General features: G+C 35.3%; 4 protein-coding genes across 4 annotated transcripts; 3 read left to right on the top strand and 1 right to left on the bottom strand.

Annotated features, from left to right (window-relative positions):
- Positions 1 to 240: 240 nt before the first annotated feature.
- LOC117030604 (olfactory receptor 8U9) lies at positions 241 to 1200 on the top strand. The gene has a single exon (XM_033120748.1). The coding sequence runs from the start codon at positions 241 to 243 to the stop codon at positions 1198 to 1200; it is 960 nt and encodes a 319-aa protein (XP_032976639.1).
- Positions 1201 to 6921: 5721 nt separating this feature from the next.
- LOC117030984 (olfactory receptor 5AL1-like) lies at positions 6922 to 7863 on the top strand. Its single transcript, XM_033121257.1, has one exon. It carries the CDS (start codon positions 6922 to 6924, stop codon positions 7861 to 7863), a length of 942 nt encoding a protein of 313 aa, XP_032977148.1.
- Positions 7864 to 15099: 7236 nt separating this feature from the next.
- Positions 15100 to 16033, top strand: LOC117031284 (olfactory receptor 5AL1-like). Its single transcript, XM_033121819.1, is given in 4 exon segments — positions 15100 to 15328; positions 15331 to 15475; positions 15477 to 15563; positions 15565 to 16033. Coding segments are annotated over 4 exon segments (930 nt in total).
- Positions 16034 to 19138: 3105 nt separating this feature from the next.
- LOC117030599 (olfactory receptor 1038) lies at positions 19139 to 20098 on the bottom strand. Its single transcript, XM_033120744.1, has one exon. It carries the CDS (start codon positions 20096 to 20098, stop codon positions 19139 to 19141), a length of 960 nt encoding a protein of 319 aa, XP_032976635.1.

Below are 20098 nucleotides of genomic sequence, written 5' to 3'. Positions count from 1 at the left end.
ATCAATGCAATTGATTTGGGTGAAAGAAATAAGTCTTTCTTCCAAAATATCTACTTTTTCTCTTTCTCCCATCCCAGACTCCAAGTATACTACTTATCATTTTAATATTAGCACTTTCATGTTAACAATAAAATTGCTTTTTGGGATGTCAAGGTATAAATAAATATTATGAAGGTTTAAGATTAATTAAATTAAGCTGGATTTAATTTTCCTTTCTTTATGCAGACATACTGAAGGTGCATGGCCCAGATCAATTGCACCCAGGTGACAGAATTTATTCTCCTGGGCCTCACAGATCGTCAGGAGTTGAAGATGCCCCTCTTTGTGATTTTCGTATCTATTTACCTCTTCACAGTAGTGGGCAACCTGGGTTTGATCCTAGTCATTAGGACAGATGCAAGACTCAACACTCCAATGTACTTCTTCCTTAGCAACCTGGCTTTTGTCGATTTCTGTTATGCTTCTGTCATCACACCCAAAATGCTAGGGAATTTCTTGTTCAAGCAAAATGTTATCTCCTTCAATGCATGTGCTGCTCAGTTGGGCTGTTTCCTGGCCTTCATGACAGCCGAATGTTTACTTCTGGCTTCCATGGCCTACGACCGATACGTGGCCATTTGTAACCCTCTCCTCTACATGGTCTCGATGTCCCCAGCAATCTGCATTCAGCTTGTGGCTGTCCCCTATAGCTATAGCTTCCTTGTGGCACTGTTTCATACCATCCTCACCTTTCGCCTCTCCTATTGCCACTCTAATGTCATTAATCATTTCTATTGTGATGACATGCCTCTCCTCAGGCTAACTTGCTCAGACACTCACTCCAAACAGTTGTGGATCTTCGCTTGTGCTGGTATCATGTTCATTTCCTCTGTTCTGATCGTCTTTGTCTCCTACATGTTTATTATTTCTGCCATCCTGAGGATGCGCTCAGCTGAAGGAAGACGCAAAGCTTTCTCCACGTGTGGCTCCCACATGCTGGCGGTCACCATATTCTATGGGACCCTGATCTTTATGTACTTACAGCCAAGCTCAAACCATTCCCTTGACACAGACAAGATGGCTTCCGTATTCTATACAGTGTTCATTCCCATGTTAAATCCCTTAATCTACAGCCTTAGGAACAAGGAAGTGAAAGAAGCCCTGAAGAAAGTCATCATCAACAGGAATGAGGCTTTGGTGTTCATGCAATTAAGAAAGTGATGTGCCTACTAATAAAGTGGACTTTCCTTCATGGTCTGATTTTTTCCTCTAAAAAACGATCAGACTCTGTCATCCTATTATATACATATTTGTTCACTGTATAATAAAATTTTCTAAAGACGTTTATTTAGAATGAGATTTCAGCTATAAATGTAACCATAAGAATTTACACCCATTTTTTTCATTTTTTAAAATGGAAAATGTATTAAAAATAATTAATCTTTGGTCCATAAGAATGTATACCAATTTTCCCATTTCTCAAATGAAGAATTGCATAAAAAGCCATTATACAGATATATTACTAGTTACAGGCAGAACATGGACTAAAGTTCAGACTCTCCACCCGCCAAAAATCCTCTGTTCAAGGTTCTTGTCCCAACTCTACTAATGAACTTGAGGGAGCAATTTATAAATGAGGATTCCATATACAACTGATAACTGTGATATAGATAGATTGATATAGATATGCATGCATATATTTCAAATAAATACAATGATAATTTTATACTTTTCGATTACACAAAAAAGGCTTTTGAGTTTGTGACTCATTCATACCATTTAATATTTCTTTTAAGTTTAAGAGCTATTTGAATGCTTAATGACAATAAGCATTCTATCTGACTGCCTTAACAATATCCTATGTGAAAAGCAAAGAGGCACAGTCTCAATGTTTTTTCCAGATTTACTAATTTCTTGAAAAAATTAAGACAATATAAACTGTTTTATATTTATATATTTAACAACTTGTCTTTATTAAAGAGAATAGTACTACATCCCAGCTTTATTATATCACTGATTTAACATGACATTCTACTGACGTGGAAGTCTGGTTCAGTCTCAAAAGACTAACTCTTTAAGAGAATTGCTTTTTTTTTTTTTTAATGCCTGTGAGACATCATTAGATTTTTTCCAGTTACCTTAAAAAACAACAATAATGTAATTGAGGGATAGAATCCCAGGGGGCACAAATATACTCAAAATAATTGAAACATATAGACCATTTTGCCAATCAGAAGGACCATATGCAGTTATACTGGGCAAACCTTGGGTAAGTTGGTCACTATTGATTACATTGTAGCTTATAACACAATGAATCCAGCAAGCAATGTAGCCTAGCGAAGAGAACATATGTGTGTAGTTAAAAATGACTTTGTACTCTGTATGGGCTCTCACAAGTTTATAAATTAAATGATAGTGTTACTTAGTTTGGAGTCTTTTACAAGATAAAATAACATGAAGGATAATAGTAAATAGTAGGCACTTGCATATCGTCTCCTTTCCTTCTATGAGCCTAAAGACCTGAGTTCTTGTCCCAACTCTACTAATGAACTTGAGGGAGCAATTTATAAATGAGGATTACCATATACAACTGATAACTGTGATATAGATAGATTGATAGATATAGATATGCATGCATATATTTCAAATAAATATAATGACAATTTTATACTTTTTGCTTACACAGAAAAGGCCTTTGAGTTTGTGACTCATTCATATCACTTAATACTTCTTTTAAGTTTAAGGGCTATTTGAATGCTTAATGACAAAAGACTAGAAAGATGCTGTTATGCTCAGAGAGAGAAGATTATATTCAAAGAAAAATATTTCTTAAAACAATTCTTAGGCCAGGGTCCACTTTGTTTTACTATATATTTTGAGGGATCATAGAGACACAAGGCTAGTCTGATCCACAGTTCTCAAAAGTTTCTTTCCTCATCTTTTCTTTAAATACATTTACCTACCACTTGAAGATTTCAGTGGCTCCCTATTTTCTCACAAAGCTCTTGTAGCAGATTTTGAGTCTGTATTCTATATTCTGAAAGTGTATCATTAAATCAAGGGAATTCACAACCTCCTGTCTTGTTGGGCTGGTTCATTTCACTGTGCCACAGATGTTCTATCATAGAGCATAACGCTAAGTGCCTAGCATCAAAATCATTGTATCAAGTGGCAGGACTATTTTAAACAATTTTGAGCTTACTATTCCACTGCTTTCCAGAAAGATGAAGACTAATTACACCTCTATTAGGTATTTAAGGCTGTATCTATATTCTCACACTTTTACCAACAGTGGGTATTATCATTCTTTTAATTTGATCATTCTGAATGACATCTTATTGTTAGCCATTTCATTCATATTTAACAAGATGAAATTTTTCTCTTTGTAATTAATAAGTATATAAATATATTTTGTAGAGAGACTCCTTATTGATTTTAAGTGCTTCTCTAGCATATGGTATAATCATATAAATGTGTGACCTTTGTTAAATATTATTTTACCCTATTTTGCTGATAATACCCACCTGCTTTTGTATAACTACCACCAGTGCAGTTCATACCAGCTTCCAGAAGCTATACCTGCATATCTCTTCTCAACATCATGTTTAGTAACTTCTGGTTGGTAGCTTGAACTCAGATATGGTGGGAATATTTACATCATGGAAATCAGAAAACCAGCAGAGGATATAAATCTGCACCCCCTGCTTTGAAAGTCAGTTGATAAAATACTCACTGTTATGCCACTGATTTCCACTTTGTTTTACATTCTATAGGCTGATAGTATGGCTTACTACTTGTAAGGATAAATCAATGACCATCACATTTTATTTTAAGAAATGTCCTAACGGTTCTTGCCAATTTATTTACTAGATTTATTTAGGTTACCTATCATGCATTACATATTTGAATTAATTTGTAAGACTATTCTTCTTTCTTAAATGTTATTTCACTAAGAAATAATGTAAAACTATGAATTTAGTCGACTTAAACACAAACAGCATGAACACATAAGGCCAATATTTTGCTAAGTTTCATATTAAATTAAACCCTAGGTTATAATTTTTTAATTTAAAATAAGTCATCACTTGAAATGAAATTTTTAAAACTATATTTTTACATTTCTTTGAAGTTACATTTTTATTATGGTATCATTTTCATTACAGCTTTGTAACAGAAGACTTTACCATAATCATAACAAATCTAATAATATCTTTCCACTAAACTTACCAGTTCAGATACAATATCATATACTTTTTAAACAATGATATTTTTCTCCTTTATTTATTGTATTGGCTAACACACTAAGAATAATATTTATGATTGTTTTAATCCTCAGTAGAGTTGAAATGTCTAATATGTGTATGTGTGTATATATGTATATATATAATTTTCATTCACTTAATAATTTAACATATAGTTATTGACCATCTTCTTTGTACTAGATACTATTAGAGATAGGTGATTAAATTAGGTATAGAATAGAAATGTATTGCTTAAAAATAAAGTTTCAAGTTTAAGATGTGTTACAGTTATGTTAACAGTTTCTTGCTACGTAGTTTGGCTAGTGTTATGATAAAGGAATCAGGGGGACGCAAAAAAGAATATAGGAGGGGCACTTAATCTGGCCTGAAAAGTCATGAAAGCCTACAAGTGGAAGTGATTTAACAGAGTACAGAAAGCTACGTAGAAGGAAAGTCAGGCAAAGGAAATGATGGCAGAAGAGTTGTGGGCATGTGTCAATAGAGAATGTGTCAATTTTTATCTCACAGCTGAATAATTATTTAAGTTTGGAATATCTCCAACATGAAGAGTATGTGAAGAATACTACCAGAGATCAGCCTGCTCTGTCTGAGATGGAGAAACTAGATTTTCAAGAGTTAGGTCAGCCATGTCAAAGAAATTGGAATTTATCTTAAGGACAATGGGAAGACACTGAAGGATTCGTCAGGAGAATAGAAGAATGAAGCTTGCATCCGTAAACCTATGTAATTTTACTAACCATTGTCGCCACAATACATTTAAATAAAAAAGAAGTTTGTAAATGCAAGGAACAGAGAGAAGTAGAAAGACTGGAGCTAAGAATAAAAGTTAGGTGTGTGTCGGTTGCAACAAAACAAAACAAAACAAAAAGTCATTGTGACTGGATCAAGGAAATAATAAAAGTGAACAGATTTGAAAAGCATGTAAGGTAAAAAATTGTTAGAAATTGGGGACAAATTGAATATTGGCATGAGGAACAGGAAAGCATAGCAAAACATAATTGGTCCCCAACTTGGAAACTGAATGAATAATGACACTCTTCATTGAAATGGAAAATATATACTCCGGGTCTTGAGTCTTAGGTCCTATGTGCAGGACCAAGGTTTTTTTTTCTGTATGTGATACTTTTGATGAACACCTTGAATATCTAAGTGGTCATTTCTGGGAGGCATTTTGATGTAGCTGGATGAGAGAAAATAAATCTAGAATAAAAAGGTATATTTGTGTATTAATCAGCATATAGATACCTACTGAGGACAAAGGATTGGATAAGATCTCTGAACAAGAAGGGGTACAAAGAAAACTGTGGGGGCTTTGCAGAGAGCCTGAGGACATGTGTAAAGCATAGATAATAAAAGCAGAGCCTCCAAGGTAGAGAATCAAAATGGACAAATCAACTCAGACTGCTTTGTTGCTGGAAACCAAAGTTGTATTCAATAGAGGTCAATACTACAGAGCTGCCAAAGGAAAACAGGCTTTGTTGGTTTGAGGAATAGGAAAGTTGACAGTAAACATGGTGAGGGATTTCTTGGTTTAATAGGAAAGGAAGGTGGATTATTTTTGGTTAAGTCATAAATAGGTTTAAGAAATTGGAGGTAGATGCCTGTTCTATGTTTGTTTGAAAAGTGGTAAAGGGAAGAGAAAAAATAAAGGATTAACCATAATCAAGTTTCCAAGGAGATGTCAATCAAAATTGAAGGTAGGGAGATGCTTTTTTATATATTATTATGTTTAACCTGTCTTGACCATCTACAAGGTGCACATGAAGCTATCCAAGACAATGTAGTGATAAAGAAAAATCAAGTTACACTCTGCTCTGTTTAGGAAAGGAGGGATGATTTCAATTCCACTAGCTTGCAAGCATCAGAATCCAGATTCGCTTTATGGAAATGTTTATGGAATTTAGTTCTACTAAACACCATCCAACTGTTATGCACTTTGGACCATTTAGATACCTGATGACAGAGACTAAAATGATGTCTCATCATCATTTACAGCTCTTTTACAATCTAGAAAATTATTCACTGGTGTGTATTTTGCCAAATGACAAAAACCAGAAAATTCACAATCCTATTTTTCCTTAATATCAATATTATATGTGTGTTGGGGGGAAAAAAGGGAGATAAGCAAAAATAAGAAAAATTTAAAATTATACCAAATAATATGTCTAAAGATAAGTAGCGTTAATATTTTGATTCTGACTTTTACTTTACATCTTCCACACCTGATTTTGGCAATTTTTAATGTTCTTATGAAAGGATGACGTGATAATTTTTTATGAGATAAACTTGCAACTTAAGAAATCATTTTTATGTATGCTGTCAAAATCACTTACATTCTTAATGTTCCTTTCCCCCTTTATATTTAAAGAAAATTACAACACAGACTTTGCTACTATATTAATTATAACATTTTAATTGAAGTGCTCTCTTTTTTCTTTTATAGTTCCCTAGTGTATATTCTCTCTTGGAATTTCTGCCTGGACCAAATCCTTTAACACTGAAAGCATAAGAAAAATCCACACAAAATTCAGAGTGCTTATCAGGAGTTTGCTTTGACTTGATTTAACATACCACCTGGTAATCCAGGCTATCGTCTCACATTTAATTGATTATATTTTATAGACTCAAGATTATTCAGAGCAAGTGCCGTGGAAGAGTTTATTGTGGAATCGTTTATTTCATGGCAAAAGGCAACCACTCAGCATTCACAGAGTTCATCCTCTTGGGCCTCACAGATAATCCAGAGCTTCAAACCATTCTCTTCTGTGTATTCCTCCTGATTTATTTAGTTACCGCCTTGGGTAATCTTGGTTTGATTGTGCTAATCCAAATCAGTCCTCAGCTTCACACACCCATGTATTTTTTCCTCTGTCATCTGGCTTTTGTTGATTTTTATGGCACCTCTACCGTCACACCAAATACCCTTGTGAACTCTTTACGTAAAATTAAAAGCATGTCATTTTATGCATGTGCCACTCAAGTATGTTGCTTTATCATGTCTTCAGTTTGGGAATTATTAATGCTCTCTGTCATGGCCTATGACCGGTATGTGGCCATCTGCAACCCTTTACTCTATGTAGTTCTCATGCCTCGGAGGCTCTGCCTTCAAATGGTCACTAGCTCTTACGTTTATGGATTCAGTGTGGGACTCATCCAGGCCATGGCTACATTCCACATGTCTTTCTGTGACTCGAATGTGGTCAACCAGTTCTACTGTGATGATGTTCCCTTGATTGCTCTGGCCTGTTCTGATACCCATGTCAAAGAGCTGATGTTGTTAGTCATTGCTGGGTTCAATGTTTTCTGTTCTCTCATCATTGTTCTCATATCCTATGGGTTCATTGTCTTTGCCATCTTAAGGATCCATTCTGCTGTAGGAAGACAGAAAGCCTTTTCTACCTGTGCTTCTCACCTGTTTTCTATTAGTCTGTATTATGGGACACTCACTTTTATGTACCTACAGCCCAAGTCAAGTCACTCACTAGATAAAGACAAATTTGCCTCAGTATTCTATGCCGTGGTGATTCCCATGCTAAACCCATTGATCTACAGCTTGAGAAATCAGGAGGTTAAAAATGCTTTGAAGAAAATAATTGAAAAGGTATATTCTAGCAATCGATGATGAAGTATGTTGTTACTAAAGAAATGCTGAAAATGGAGTTAGGAAATTTTAAATTAAGGCTTGTACAGCGCCAGTAACTGAGAGCCTTTGTCCTCTGGGGCTCAGTTTCCTGATCTCTATTTCCTTGAAAATAGATACTTTACTGGTTTTGATTACACATAGTAGATATTTCATAAACGTTTGTTTACCAAGGCGGTTAATTGTTGAATTCTAAAAACAATAAATATCATCCATTCTCTTTGAGCATGAGATGTTTCAGCAATGGAGAGGAAGGATAAATCACCTTAAAAATCATAACACTATCATATTTCACTATGATATTGAGAATTTTCGGTTGTCTTGAGAGACATGAACTATGCAAATAATATTACAAATATTAGGTAAGATTTTCTTCCATACTTGAACTGGGGGAAAAAAATAACAAGGTGCTTGATTGAAGGGTTTTGATTTGAAAGTACCATGTAATTGACCTTACTCTTTACTTTGCAATGTCCCTATTAATATGGTTTAACATTTTTTAAAGACTGTTTTTTAGAGCTGTTTTGATTTACAACAAAATTGAGAGGGAGGTACAGCGGTTTCCCATGTACCCCCACTGCGTAGCCTCCCCATGATCAACATAATTTACCAGAACAGGGTATATTTGTTACAATGAATGAACCTACCTTGACACATCAAAATCACCAAAGGCCATACATCATTTACCTTCGAGTAAACTCTTGGTGTACATGTTATGGGATTGAACAAATGTATAATGATTTATATCCATCATTTTAATATTATACAGAGTACTTTTAATGCCCTAAGAATCTTCTGAGATCTATTTCTCTCTCCCTTGCTGTCCCCCACTCCTGGCAACCACTGATTTTTTTTATTGTCTTCAGGGTTTCTCTTTTTCTCGAATGTCATAGGGTTGGATTCATACGGTATGTAGCCTTTCTTTCACTTTGTAACATGCATTTAAGTTTCCTCCATGTCTTTTTATGGCTTGATGCCTCATTTCCTTTTTGTGCTGAATAATATTCCATCGGCTGGATATACCACAGTTATTTATTCATTTACCTACTGAAAGACATCTTAGTTGCTTCCAACTGTTGACAATTAACAATAAAACTTCTATAAACATCCATGTGCAGATTTTTGTGTGGATATGTATTCAACTCTTTGGAACGCAATTGCTGAATCATATGGTAAGAGTATGTTTAGTTTTGTAAGAAACTTTCAAACTGTCTTGGCTGAACAATTTAACGTGCTCACTCAAGCACTACCTCTTCTAGATTTTCTGCAGATTCAGCCAGCACTTTAGCTGTACTGACTATTTCTGGGTGGAGTGATATAAATTTTATTCTACATGGTTACTGAGAATCATCTGTCCTTGATAATTTAGTTTTTGCAGTGGCCTATTGACAGTGACATCATCACTGGACATGAAAGTTGTCAAGATGCCCTGTGAATTCTTGTGTTCCAGACACACTTTTCCTGGCTTCATTGTGCTTTGGCACCCCTAATTTCTTATGTCAACCAGAATTGATTACCTGAGCCAGCATACTGACTCCTTCCTTGCCTACTGGCCCACTGGCATAAAATATTCGCAGATTCCAGTTTATTAAAACACTAATTGAGACTTTGGTGGAAATATTTTCCCATCGGAACCCCAAGCCTGAAGATCCTGATAATCCAGAAGAGCCTGATATTATAGGATAGGAGGCACAATTTCATAAATTGGCTAATAGGGTATCAATAATAATAAGGGCCAATCCTACTACAACTTCTTTGTTTCCAGATCCACGATTTCATGTTATTGGAGGCATTAACCTATACTGCCATTGGCTTGTAACCTTCAGTATATCATGGATGCTAGTGCTCTAATGCCACAAGTTCATTTTCTGAGCTGGTGACTTAGCTGAGCTGTCAATATGCCATTCAAATTTCCTATCAAGTCAGCTGATTGTTGGTGATAAGCTGTATGTCATGACCATTCATTATATGCCACGGTCATGTCATTCTTTCATTGCTGTAAAATGTATTTCTTCTTTTGAAACAATATTATATGGTTTACTATTCTAATGAATAAGGTATTTTAAGTTGTGGAAAGTTGATACTTCCTGGAAGCCCAAGCTAGATACATGGAAATGTCACATGGATAAGAAACAAAGCTCTCCAGCTGACAGCTTCACTAAGTGTCAGCCATGTGGTTGAGGTCATCTTAAACTATATGGCCATCTTACCAGCCTAGCTGCCACCAGGAGGAGAAGGATTGTCTAGTTAGCCCACAAAATCATGAGAGATAATAAATCACTGTTCCTTTAGGCCACTAAGGTCTGGGGTGGTCTTTACATAACAACGGATAGTTGAAACAATAGTAATCATAGAACGAATTGCAAATTTTTTAAACAATAAAATGAACTCTGAGAAGCAGTCCTGAAAATAAATTTTGTGATTTTTGACAGAAGAAAAAAAAACTAAAATATCTTTCTAAAACAATTGATGAATGTATTCTCAGAAGCCCATAGCTATGTATGTGATAATAGATGTCTCTCAAGCTTGAATTTCTTTCAAGTCTCAGAAGAAAACGACTTAGTATAATCATTATAGATTTGTTAGAAATAAAAATGCAAAATAAATACGGTGACTTCCGTACAATTTACGTCTAAGATTTTTTGTTGCTGTTTTTAATTCTGTTATGCAGAATAGCATTATAAAAAAATCAGAAGAATGGTGTTTCTGGGGTAAAATATCCACATTCAGTAAGACTTAATTTATTTTTTTTTTCAGAAATAAGGAATTGTATATGATTTTTCTATCTGTATATCTATTTATCATTCTATACATATGTGTGTGAGGAATGGGGATAAATAAAATTTGTTAGATGGTATAAAGAGAAGAAACATAATTTCCCTGTAATTTGACTGCCTTTAAATGCTTTCCCAGCAGACTTCAGGAAACAAAATGAAGTTCATTTTAAATCATTCTCCTCTTTGAACAGAACTTTCCAACAACAATTTACTGACTTTGAACTAAGTCCACCTCCAGGCTGATAAGAACTTCATGACTTCATTATTATTTACTTACAACTCAGAAGATTATTGAGTTTCAGATGTAGGATTGGATCTTTAGTTCAATCTACATCATTACTTGAAGCCTTGCAAAGTATAATAGCAAGTTAATTCACATTGATCTGATGCATACTGTCACCTCTTACTAAAATTCAAAATTTAATAATCTCCATACCTAAGCATAAAATGTAAATAAAAAATAGTTAAATATTTTGTGAGTTTTCCCATATGTTAAAATAATCTTTGCTGTTAGTTATTCATTCTTTATTATAATTATATTCAGTAGAGTGATCTGAAATTCCAAGCGATTGCTCCTTACCTGTTTAAGCAAATTGGGTCCCCCAAGAAAACACATGCAAGTGAGAAACACATAATTGCTCATGCTTGTGAGACGTCATTACATTTTTTGTTCATAAAATGTTTTAAATTATGTAATAAAAGGAAAACGTTCTAGAGGAACCAACAAATAGTACGAAATATACTCACAGTACTTAAGTAATGCTAAGTATTATTGACAGCCTCAGAGTTTGCCTTGAGATCTATTGGACTCTTTTTGGTTTTCTTGTGGATTACTCAAAGGCAGTGTGGGGGAACCAGGGGGTGGGAGTAAATCACAGTAATTGAGGTAGTAGAAAGGGTTTGGAGGAACACAAACTTTGTAACCATTTGTTCCATTATTCTATTAGTCTATTTGGAGAATCTACTAATTACTGAATCCTACTAGATCTTGTAGGAAAAAAATTGGAACGATTTTTGCTCATCAAGATTTTGAAATTGAGTAGGTTACAAACAAATTAAGCGGTGAGTGAATTGTGGAATGTAAGACTTGAGAGGTAATGAAACATCTCCAGAAGGAAGTGAAATTTCACCTGAGATCTGAAGTATAAATAGAAATATAGTAGCCAACTAGAGGAGTGAAGATGAAAGTAGGAATATTCTAGCCCAACTATGTACAAAATCTGTGGCAACATCTGAGAAACTGATAATATGCAACATGGCTGGAGCATGGATTACATGAAGAATGTCAGAAGAGGTGAGACTAGTGTGCAAAGAAGGGTTTGTTTATCAAAAGTTGAGTTATCCATGTTAAGAAGTTTGGACTCTATTCTAAAATCAATGGGAAGCAAGCCAAGTTTATATGTTAAAAATACACTCAAAGTCCTATATGCAAAGAAATAGTTGTGAGACTGGTGGCTTAGATAAATATTAGAGGGCAATAATCCATAAAATTGTGACAGAGGTCTAAATAAATAAAAGAGTAAAAAATGTGTTAGAAAGAAGGCAGACTCACACACACAAAAAAAATAGGTTGAATAATTAGCAGTGTTCAATAATTAGTTGTTTATTGGTAGAAGTTAGAAGGACATATGAAAAATGTTTTATTGGTTTCCTACCTGGATAACTGGTTGGAAGATGGCACCATTCACTGAGTTAGAAAATATATGCTCCAAGGCATATAAGTAGGATAGCTTGGTTTTTCAATTGCTGAATTCTCTTTTAAACATGTTAAATTTAGTATCTTGGGAATATCTAAATGAACTTGTCTGGGAATTTTTCAAATATATGTACCTAGAGTTTAGAGGAGAAATCTGGTCTAGAAATTTAGACTTCTGCATCACCAGCATATGAATGACAATTATTCCCAAAGCATTAGATGAGACCTCCTATAAGAATGTGCAAAAAATGACAACAGTTGGCTTAGGAAAGAACTGTGAAGTAATAGTTTATTTAAAGCATAAACAAGGGAAGCAGAGCCACTAAGGTAAATAAAAGTAGACAGAAAGAAGGGAAAAACCCAGAGATTCTGGTGACTTAGAAACAAACAAAACATTGGTTTTCATGATGCAAGAAGATGTTAATGGTGTCTAGTGCTACAGAGATCTCATAAAAGAACTAGTTATTGTCTTTGGGAATAAAGAGAGTGTTCTGTGAACTTGGAATGAGTAATTGCATTGCAATTACACTGAGAACAAATAACAGAATACAGTAAGTTGAGATATAAACGTAAAAAATGCAGTGAAAGACTTTTCTAGAATGTTTGATACTGAAGGGATGAAAAGAAGAACAAAAGTTAATGGGTAAAGGTAAAGGAATAGATGTCAGAGGTCACTGGTGAGGCTTTTCTGCATGTATCTTGTTTTTAAATTGATGGGAAAGAGTGACTAAATTAGCGAAGGAAGGAGATATGGATACAAATGAGTTTTTGGATGTTAGAAGGAAAGCACCATCCCCTCACCCCCATCATACCCCTAAAAAAGTTGAAAGAGGGTGTGGAAGCAGGTAGTTTTGAGCAACTGGTCTCAAAAAGTTGAGAAATGTTTCATTTTATTACTTTAAGTCTCCCTCTGATGTTAGAATTGTTTGCAACTACTGAGAGTAACAGGCTCTCTGGGAGTATGTACGTATCCAAAAGATTTGAAATAGCTACATACAGAAACACGAAAATATTGATTGGGGAAAATGCAAGCCAAGTAAGAGACTGCTTGATTTTGAATGTGATAAGCTTGTAATAACTCACTTTGCCTAGATGGTGTTTGTGATAGTTCAGGAACACTGGTGAAGAGAAGAACTTCTCAAAATACCCAGTTTGGGGTCTATCTGGAAGGAAATAGGGCAAGAAAGTTTTGAATGTTGGAAAGAGTCGTTGTAATAAATCACAGAGTCTAAGCTGTATAGGGTAAATTACAGAGTCTAAGAATAAGAATTGCAAATAGGATACATAAGATATAAAAATAAGGATATATAAATAAGAATAAGAATTCAAATAGGATAAGAATTGAATGAAATAGGTGACAGTAGATAAGGGATAATTAATGGAATTAAAGGAACAATGATGTGAGTAGATAAACAAAAAGCTGTAATGTCATAACTGAAGTAAAAAGAAAGGGCAGAAAGCTGCGGTCATAAGATAGTGTTTTCATTTTGGATATTTAACATTTGATCAATTTCTAGATACAATAATTTTCAAAATGGAGCCAGGGGAGTGAGATGGTCGTGGGGTCACTGACATCAAGACCAAGACTCTAACGAGCCATATTATTAAATATATGGTTTGCATGGGCACTGGTGACAACTTTGTGGAAGAGGAACAGAATGATCTCAGTACCAGAGTCTTTAGTGAATAAGAGGGGGTGACCTGGATTTATGTGTAACAATTAATATGGGTACAAGCCTCAAAGCATCAGGGGAGCTTACACAAAGGCAAGACGTAACTATAAATAAGGACAAAGCTCTATACATGAATAGTGCCTTATCTTGTCTGCCAGCTTTGAAATAAATACGTGGAGAGTTTCAAATGGAGCAGCTGACGGCGGCGAAGTGATCTGCAGAGAAGCAGGATTTTAAGAGGGAGCCAAATTTCAGTAAATAAGGAGAATAAAATGATTGGAGATGTTAGAGAGCTTGGTAATATCAGAGCAAGAGCTACACAGGTTTTCATGCGTCAGAGACATATAAGTACTAGAAAGACTAAGGGCTAAGACAGGCAACGATTTGAGATCACAAGTTAGTGAGGCAATGGAAGAACACTTCAAAATATGGCAAAAAGACTAACCTCCTACAGTCATCAGTATGATGGAATTAATTACACACAGGTTCCTGCAGAGGAAATCTCAATCTAGGAATCACAATAAGAGAACAAAATGTAATAAAAATTATCCTAAATATCTGGTAGGGAGATCATCAGTATTCAAAATTTTGTTTATGACCTATCATATTACCTCTTCTGGAACTGATTTTTTGAATTTATTGCTTCCTGTTAATTAAAAATTTTCAAAGGAATTAGTATAATTTCGTTAAAATATTCCAATAATTAAAAGAATTTTTTTGTTGTTATCTGTGTTCACATAACTCTCAATCTTTATTTTCGTTTTAAAACTAGTTATAGGATAGATTATTCAATTATGTAAAATTTTAAATGGAATATACCATCTTTCTATCTTTACAAATATCCACAGAGTTTCTTTTTTTGGAATTTCTGCCTGTAACAAATCACTTCATTCTGAAACCTGAACTATGAATACATGATGGTTCTCCTTCATGATCATTCAACCTAAAATCGTTCTGTGTCAGAATCAGCTCCTAACATCTGTTTGGTTATTCCCAATGGAGACAAGAATACTCAGAATGTGTACTCTGGAGGGTCCGAAAATGTAAAAAAAAAACCTTTTAATTCTAATCCATGGCCAAAAGCAATCATTCAGCAGTGCCTGGATTTATCCTCTCAGGACTCACAGATAATCCAGAACTTCAAGCCATTCTCTTTGGTATATTCCTAGTAATCTATTTCGCTAGTGTCCTAGGTAACCTTGGTTTGATTGTGCTAATCCAGATCAGTCCTCAGCTCCACACACCCATGTATTTTTTTCTCAGCCATCTGGCTTTTGTTGATTTTTCTTTTACTTCGTCTGTCACCCAACCACCTTGGTGAATTTTCTGCGTGAAGTTAAAAGTATAACATTTTACGCATGTTCCATTCAGGTGTGCGGCTTCATCACGTTTGTAGTTTGTGAACAATATTTGCTTGCCATCATGGCCTACGATCAGCACGTGGCCATCGGCAGCTCTTTATGCCATTCTCATGCCTAGGAAACTCTGTAATCAAATCATGGCTAGCACATACGTCGATGGATTCACTGTGGGTCTCACAGATAGTGGCGACATTCCACTGGTCTTTTTGGGACTCCAATGTGGTCGACCACTTCTACTGTGATGATGTGCCGTTGGTGGCTCTGGCCTGTTCTGACACTCACATCAAAGAGCTGATGTTGTTAGTCATCGCTGGGTTCAATACCCTTTGCTCTCTGCTGATTGTCATAATTTCTTATGTCTTCATCCTTGTTGCCATCCTGAGGATGCATTCCGCTGCAGGAAGACAGAAAGCTTTTTCTACCTGTGCTCCGCATCTGACCTCCATCACAATACTTTATGGAACACTCATTTTTGTGTACCTGCTGCCCAAGTCAAGCCATTCTCTGAACAGAGATAAATTGGCTTTGATGTTTTATGTGGTAGTGATTCCCGCGTTAAACCCATTCATCTACGGCTTCAGAAACCAGGAGGTAAAACACGCACTGAAAGGGATTAAAGAAAAGTTGTGTTTGGCTGTCAAATAACTGAAAAAAAACATTGCGTAGGGAGAGATCAGAGAACTTTGAGCTGTATCTTGTCTGCGTCACAATGCTGAGAAATGATAGAGCCAAATTCCTCATTTCAAGTGCTCGGAGTCACTCGGAATATGTCTCACCCACTGTTTCATGTTCAGTGATTTCCACAGGAAAAGCATTTTGTAAATTTTGAGTAGTTGAATTGGAGGGGGGGAGAGAGAGAGAGGGAGGGAGAGAGAGACCCGAATCTTGTTTGACCATGACTTCTCCTTCACAATTAAAGAAACAGAGGATGGAGAAATAGGGGCTTTATCTGAATTCCGTGTCATGTTGAGAAATTTGGGTAGTACTGAAATAGATCAGCATTTGGATAGATAATCTACATAGATAATCTGCAAAATTTAATTCATCTACTTTATAAATCCTGGTTTTCACATATTAAACTAGAATGTACATGACTTATTTCTTACTATTAATAAGAGGATTAAAAGCATAAATAAATGCTCAACACAGAATTAAGCCAAGCAATGGAAAACACTCAATATGTATCAGCTATTTTTATTCTTATTATTATTGTTAGTATTAGTGCAGAAATTTTAGAATTGGATGATGGCCTTTTATTTAAATAAAACATTTAAAAAACAAGTTATACAGAAAGGGTGTTGTTCATTTTTTATTTATTAAATTTATTGGGGTGACATTGGTTAGTAAAATTATATAGGTTTCAAGTGTACATTTCTATAATACATCATCTATATATATTGCATTGTGTCTTCCAATTCAGTCTTCACTCAACAAGCTGAAAAGAGTTGAAGAGCAGCTAAATTAAAGAAAATCTAATACAAAGTTGAGAGCTCTTAATATCAATATGGAAAAACAATTGCTTTTTATTCAAAGTAGACCACTAATCAGTTGTAGGTACAAAACAAAATAACTTTACTTATAGGAAAATGTCTTCAAGATGGTCCAGGTCATTGACAATAATGGTAATAAAACGGGTATTTACAAACCTTATAAGAATGGTGCTTTGGTCCTTACACATATTTCTACCTAAATGCTCAGACACCAGTGTGAGAGATGAGCATTTTCCTTATTTTACAAGTAAGTAGAGCTTTATAGGTCACAAAAGTAGGAGTGACAAACCTCAAATTTGGGCCAAGTTTCTGAAATCAGTCATGTTCACCATTAATCTTGGACACCACCAAAGGTGGATTATTTCTTACTTTTAAAAAAATCAGCTTCTTGATTCTATATCCAGATACAAAAACATCTAGGAGACCACAGAAGTTGGGATGAAAAACAAACATTTTGTTTAAATATACCTGGAGACAAAAGGAAGAATGCTGATTTTGATATTTTGACTGGGGGACTGGTGTTTACAGAGAATATTCCAGCCACCTGGGCAATGGCTGGGGCACAGTTTTAGAGGCTGCACAGAGCTGTGGGCACCTGCCCAGGAAGAAGTTGAAAAACATGTCTATCGAGGACACTGGCGTTTCCTGGTTCATTCTCTGAGGAAAGTTAGATTTACCTGAAGGAGTGATCACTAATAGTAAGGAATTAAAATTGTGTACAGACATGAAACTTCAATTCAATTAGTTTAAATAATTTTATGAAGTGAGTAACTGTACATCATTTTTATGAAGCAGAAAGGTACTGTGAAACCACAGGAGAGCAGTTTTCCTCAGGTGAAGCATCAAGATTCTAGAGCCTGAATGTCTTTACCTGGAAAAAGAGAGACTGTCTATAAAGCTTCTATGTGTCTTGCATGTGATATGTGATAATATGTGTGTGTGTCTGTCCATATAAATATACACTCACAAGACAAAGTGTGGTGAATGGAAACACCACGTGTCAAACCTGCTTTAAAAACCTGAGAATTCATTCAACTCACAAGGTTCTAAAAGTAACTTATGACAGCATGTCTGCACTAAATTAAGTGCAGACAAGAAAATAATCACCTTGTATTACAAATCTCAAACTGTATTCTACAATGACTGCAACTATCACAATTTCCTTCTAAAATGGTAAAGTGATAAAATAATGTTACATTGCTAAGTCAATTACTTTTTATGAAATGTCAAAATAAAAGCATATCAAATCACTGATTTTTAAATTTCATGTCATGAAACTATAAGGGTGATTGAATAAATAGCAGGCACAGATAAATGACATTATAACATAAAGTTATTTCTATTTGAACAAATATGCGAACACATTGAATTTATTCATGTAAGAACACAATTTCTTATAAACGATGTTCTTCAAATTATATTTTAAAATCTGATAATGATTATTTAAGTCTAGGCAATCTATATTACAATACCCTTTATTCTTAACACCCATAGCATTAGGAAAACAAAATTCAGATAGACTTGAACTTGCAATTGGAATTTTCACATTCCTAGCTAGGTGACCTTAGACAATTTATAAATAATTGAGGCCCAGAGGTGAAACCTCACACATCTCTAGGTCTGTTTCATTATATTAAGCAGGACTACCTGATTAAGTGCCTGGCAGGTAGGTAGAAACCTAATTAGGCTTTATCCTTCTTACTTAAAGACTAATAAGCTCTTGAGAACTCAATGAATTAATATTTAATTATATATAACAAACATTTACTTAACACTTATTATCACTGGATATTGTTTTAAGCATTTCAAAAAAAAATTAACTTGTTTAGTCTTCAAAATGAACCAATCAGTTGGGTCCTATTATTTTCCAGAATTGGAAACAGAGTCACACAGAGTTCAGGTCAATTGTCCAAGGTTGCACAGCTAGTAAAGGAAAGCAATAGTATTCAGACGCAGGGAGTCTTGGTTCCAGTGTCCCAAGTTCTAACAAAAACGCTGCCTTTGCTTGGGATACACATGTGTGTATTTGTGTTTGTATTTAAACATAATGTCAGTGGTCTCTAAAGGATGTAATGGCTTGACCAGGACTCTTGGAATCATACTGATTTTCCAGGATTGGCCCAGATCCTTGTAGAAAATGTCAAGGTCTGTCAAAGTAACAGTCACATTTTCAGTTGATTGGGAAAGAATTGCAAGAAATATCAGCAGGAGAAAGCTTGATTTCTTTCCCTGTTTGTATTTACTAAAGCATTTATTATTATTACTTCCTTAATTTTAATGTCTTTAAGGTTTCAAAACCTTTATCCAAGGCTTTTTTGGAGGCATCTTTCACCTCTTTGTTCCTTAGACTATAGATGAGGGGGTTCAACATGGGGATCACCACTGTGTAAAATACAGACGCCATTTTGTCTGTGTCCAGGGAGTGGTTGGATTTGGGCTGCAGGTACATAAAGATGAGTGTGCCATAGAAAACAGTCACAGCCACCATGTGAGAGCCACAGGTGGAAATGGCCTTGCGTCGTCCCTGGGTAGAGCGGATCCTTAGGATGGCGGCAATGATAAAGAAGTAAGAGGTGAGGACAATAGAAGAGGAACAGATCATATCAAAACCAGCAAAGGCAAAGATCAGAATTTCCTTCATGTGTGTATCTGAGCAGGACAGAGCCAAGAGGGGAAGGTCATCACAGTAGAAATGATTAATGACATTGGGGCCACAGTAAGTTAGACGGAAGGTGATAATGGTGTGGAATAAGGCAACCAGAAAGCTGTATATATATGGAACTGCCACCAGTTGAGTGCAGACTCTTTTTGACATCAGTGTGGAATAGTGCAGGGGTCTACAGATGGCTACATAGCGATCATAGGCCATGGAAGCTAAAAGGAAACACTCGGTGATCATGAAGGTGAGGAAACAGCCCAGTTGTATTGCGCAAGCATGGAAAGGAATAGTATTGTATTCCACAACAAAATTCACCATCATCTTTGGCGTGATAGCAGAGGAGTAACAAAGGTCAACAAAGGCCAAGTGACTCAGGAAATAATACATAGGTGTGTGGAGCTGAACATCAATCCTGATTAAAGTTATCAATCCAAAGTTACCTAGCACTGTGACCAGGTAGATGACTAAAAACACCACAAAACATGGGGCTTGAAGCTCTGGACGGTCTGTAATTCCCTTGAGAATAAATTCAGTGACATAAGTGATATTAACTTCAGCCAT

The sequence above is a fragment of the Rhinolophus ferrumequinum genome, chromosome 11 (assembly GCF_004115265.2).
Source record: "Rhinolophus ferrumequinum isolate MPI-CBG mRhiFer1 chromosome 11, mRhiFer1_v1.p, whole genome shotgun sequence".
Taxonomy (NCBI): domain Eukaryota; kingdom Metazoa; phylum Chordata; class Mammalia; order Chiroptera; family Rhinolophidae; genus Rhinolophus; species Rhinolophus ferrumequinum.
This window is presented reverse-complemented; position numbering and strand designations above follow the sequence as displayed.

What these genes read in the sequence shown, in the direction of transcription:
- LOC117030599 (XM_033120744.1), bottom strand. Translation starts at nt 20,098, where the DNA reads ATGGCTGAAGTTAATATCACTTATGTCACTGAATTTATTCTCAAGGGA.
- LOC117030604 (XM_033120748.1), top strand. Translation starts at nt 241, where the DNA reads ATGGCCCAGATCAATTGCACCCAGGTGACAGAATTTATTCTCCTGGGC.
- LOC117030984 (XM_033121257.1), top strand. Translation starts at nt 6,922, where the DNA reads ATGGCAAAAGGCAACCACTCAGCATTCACAGAGTTCATCCTCTTGGGC.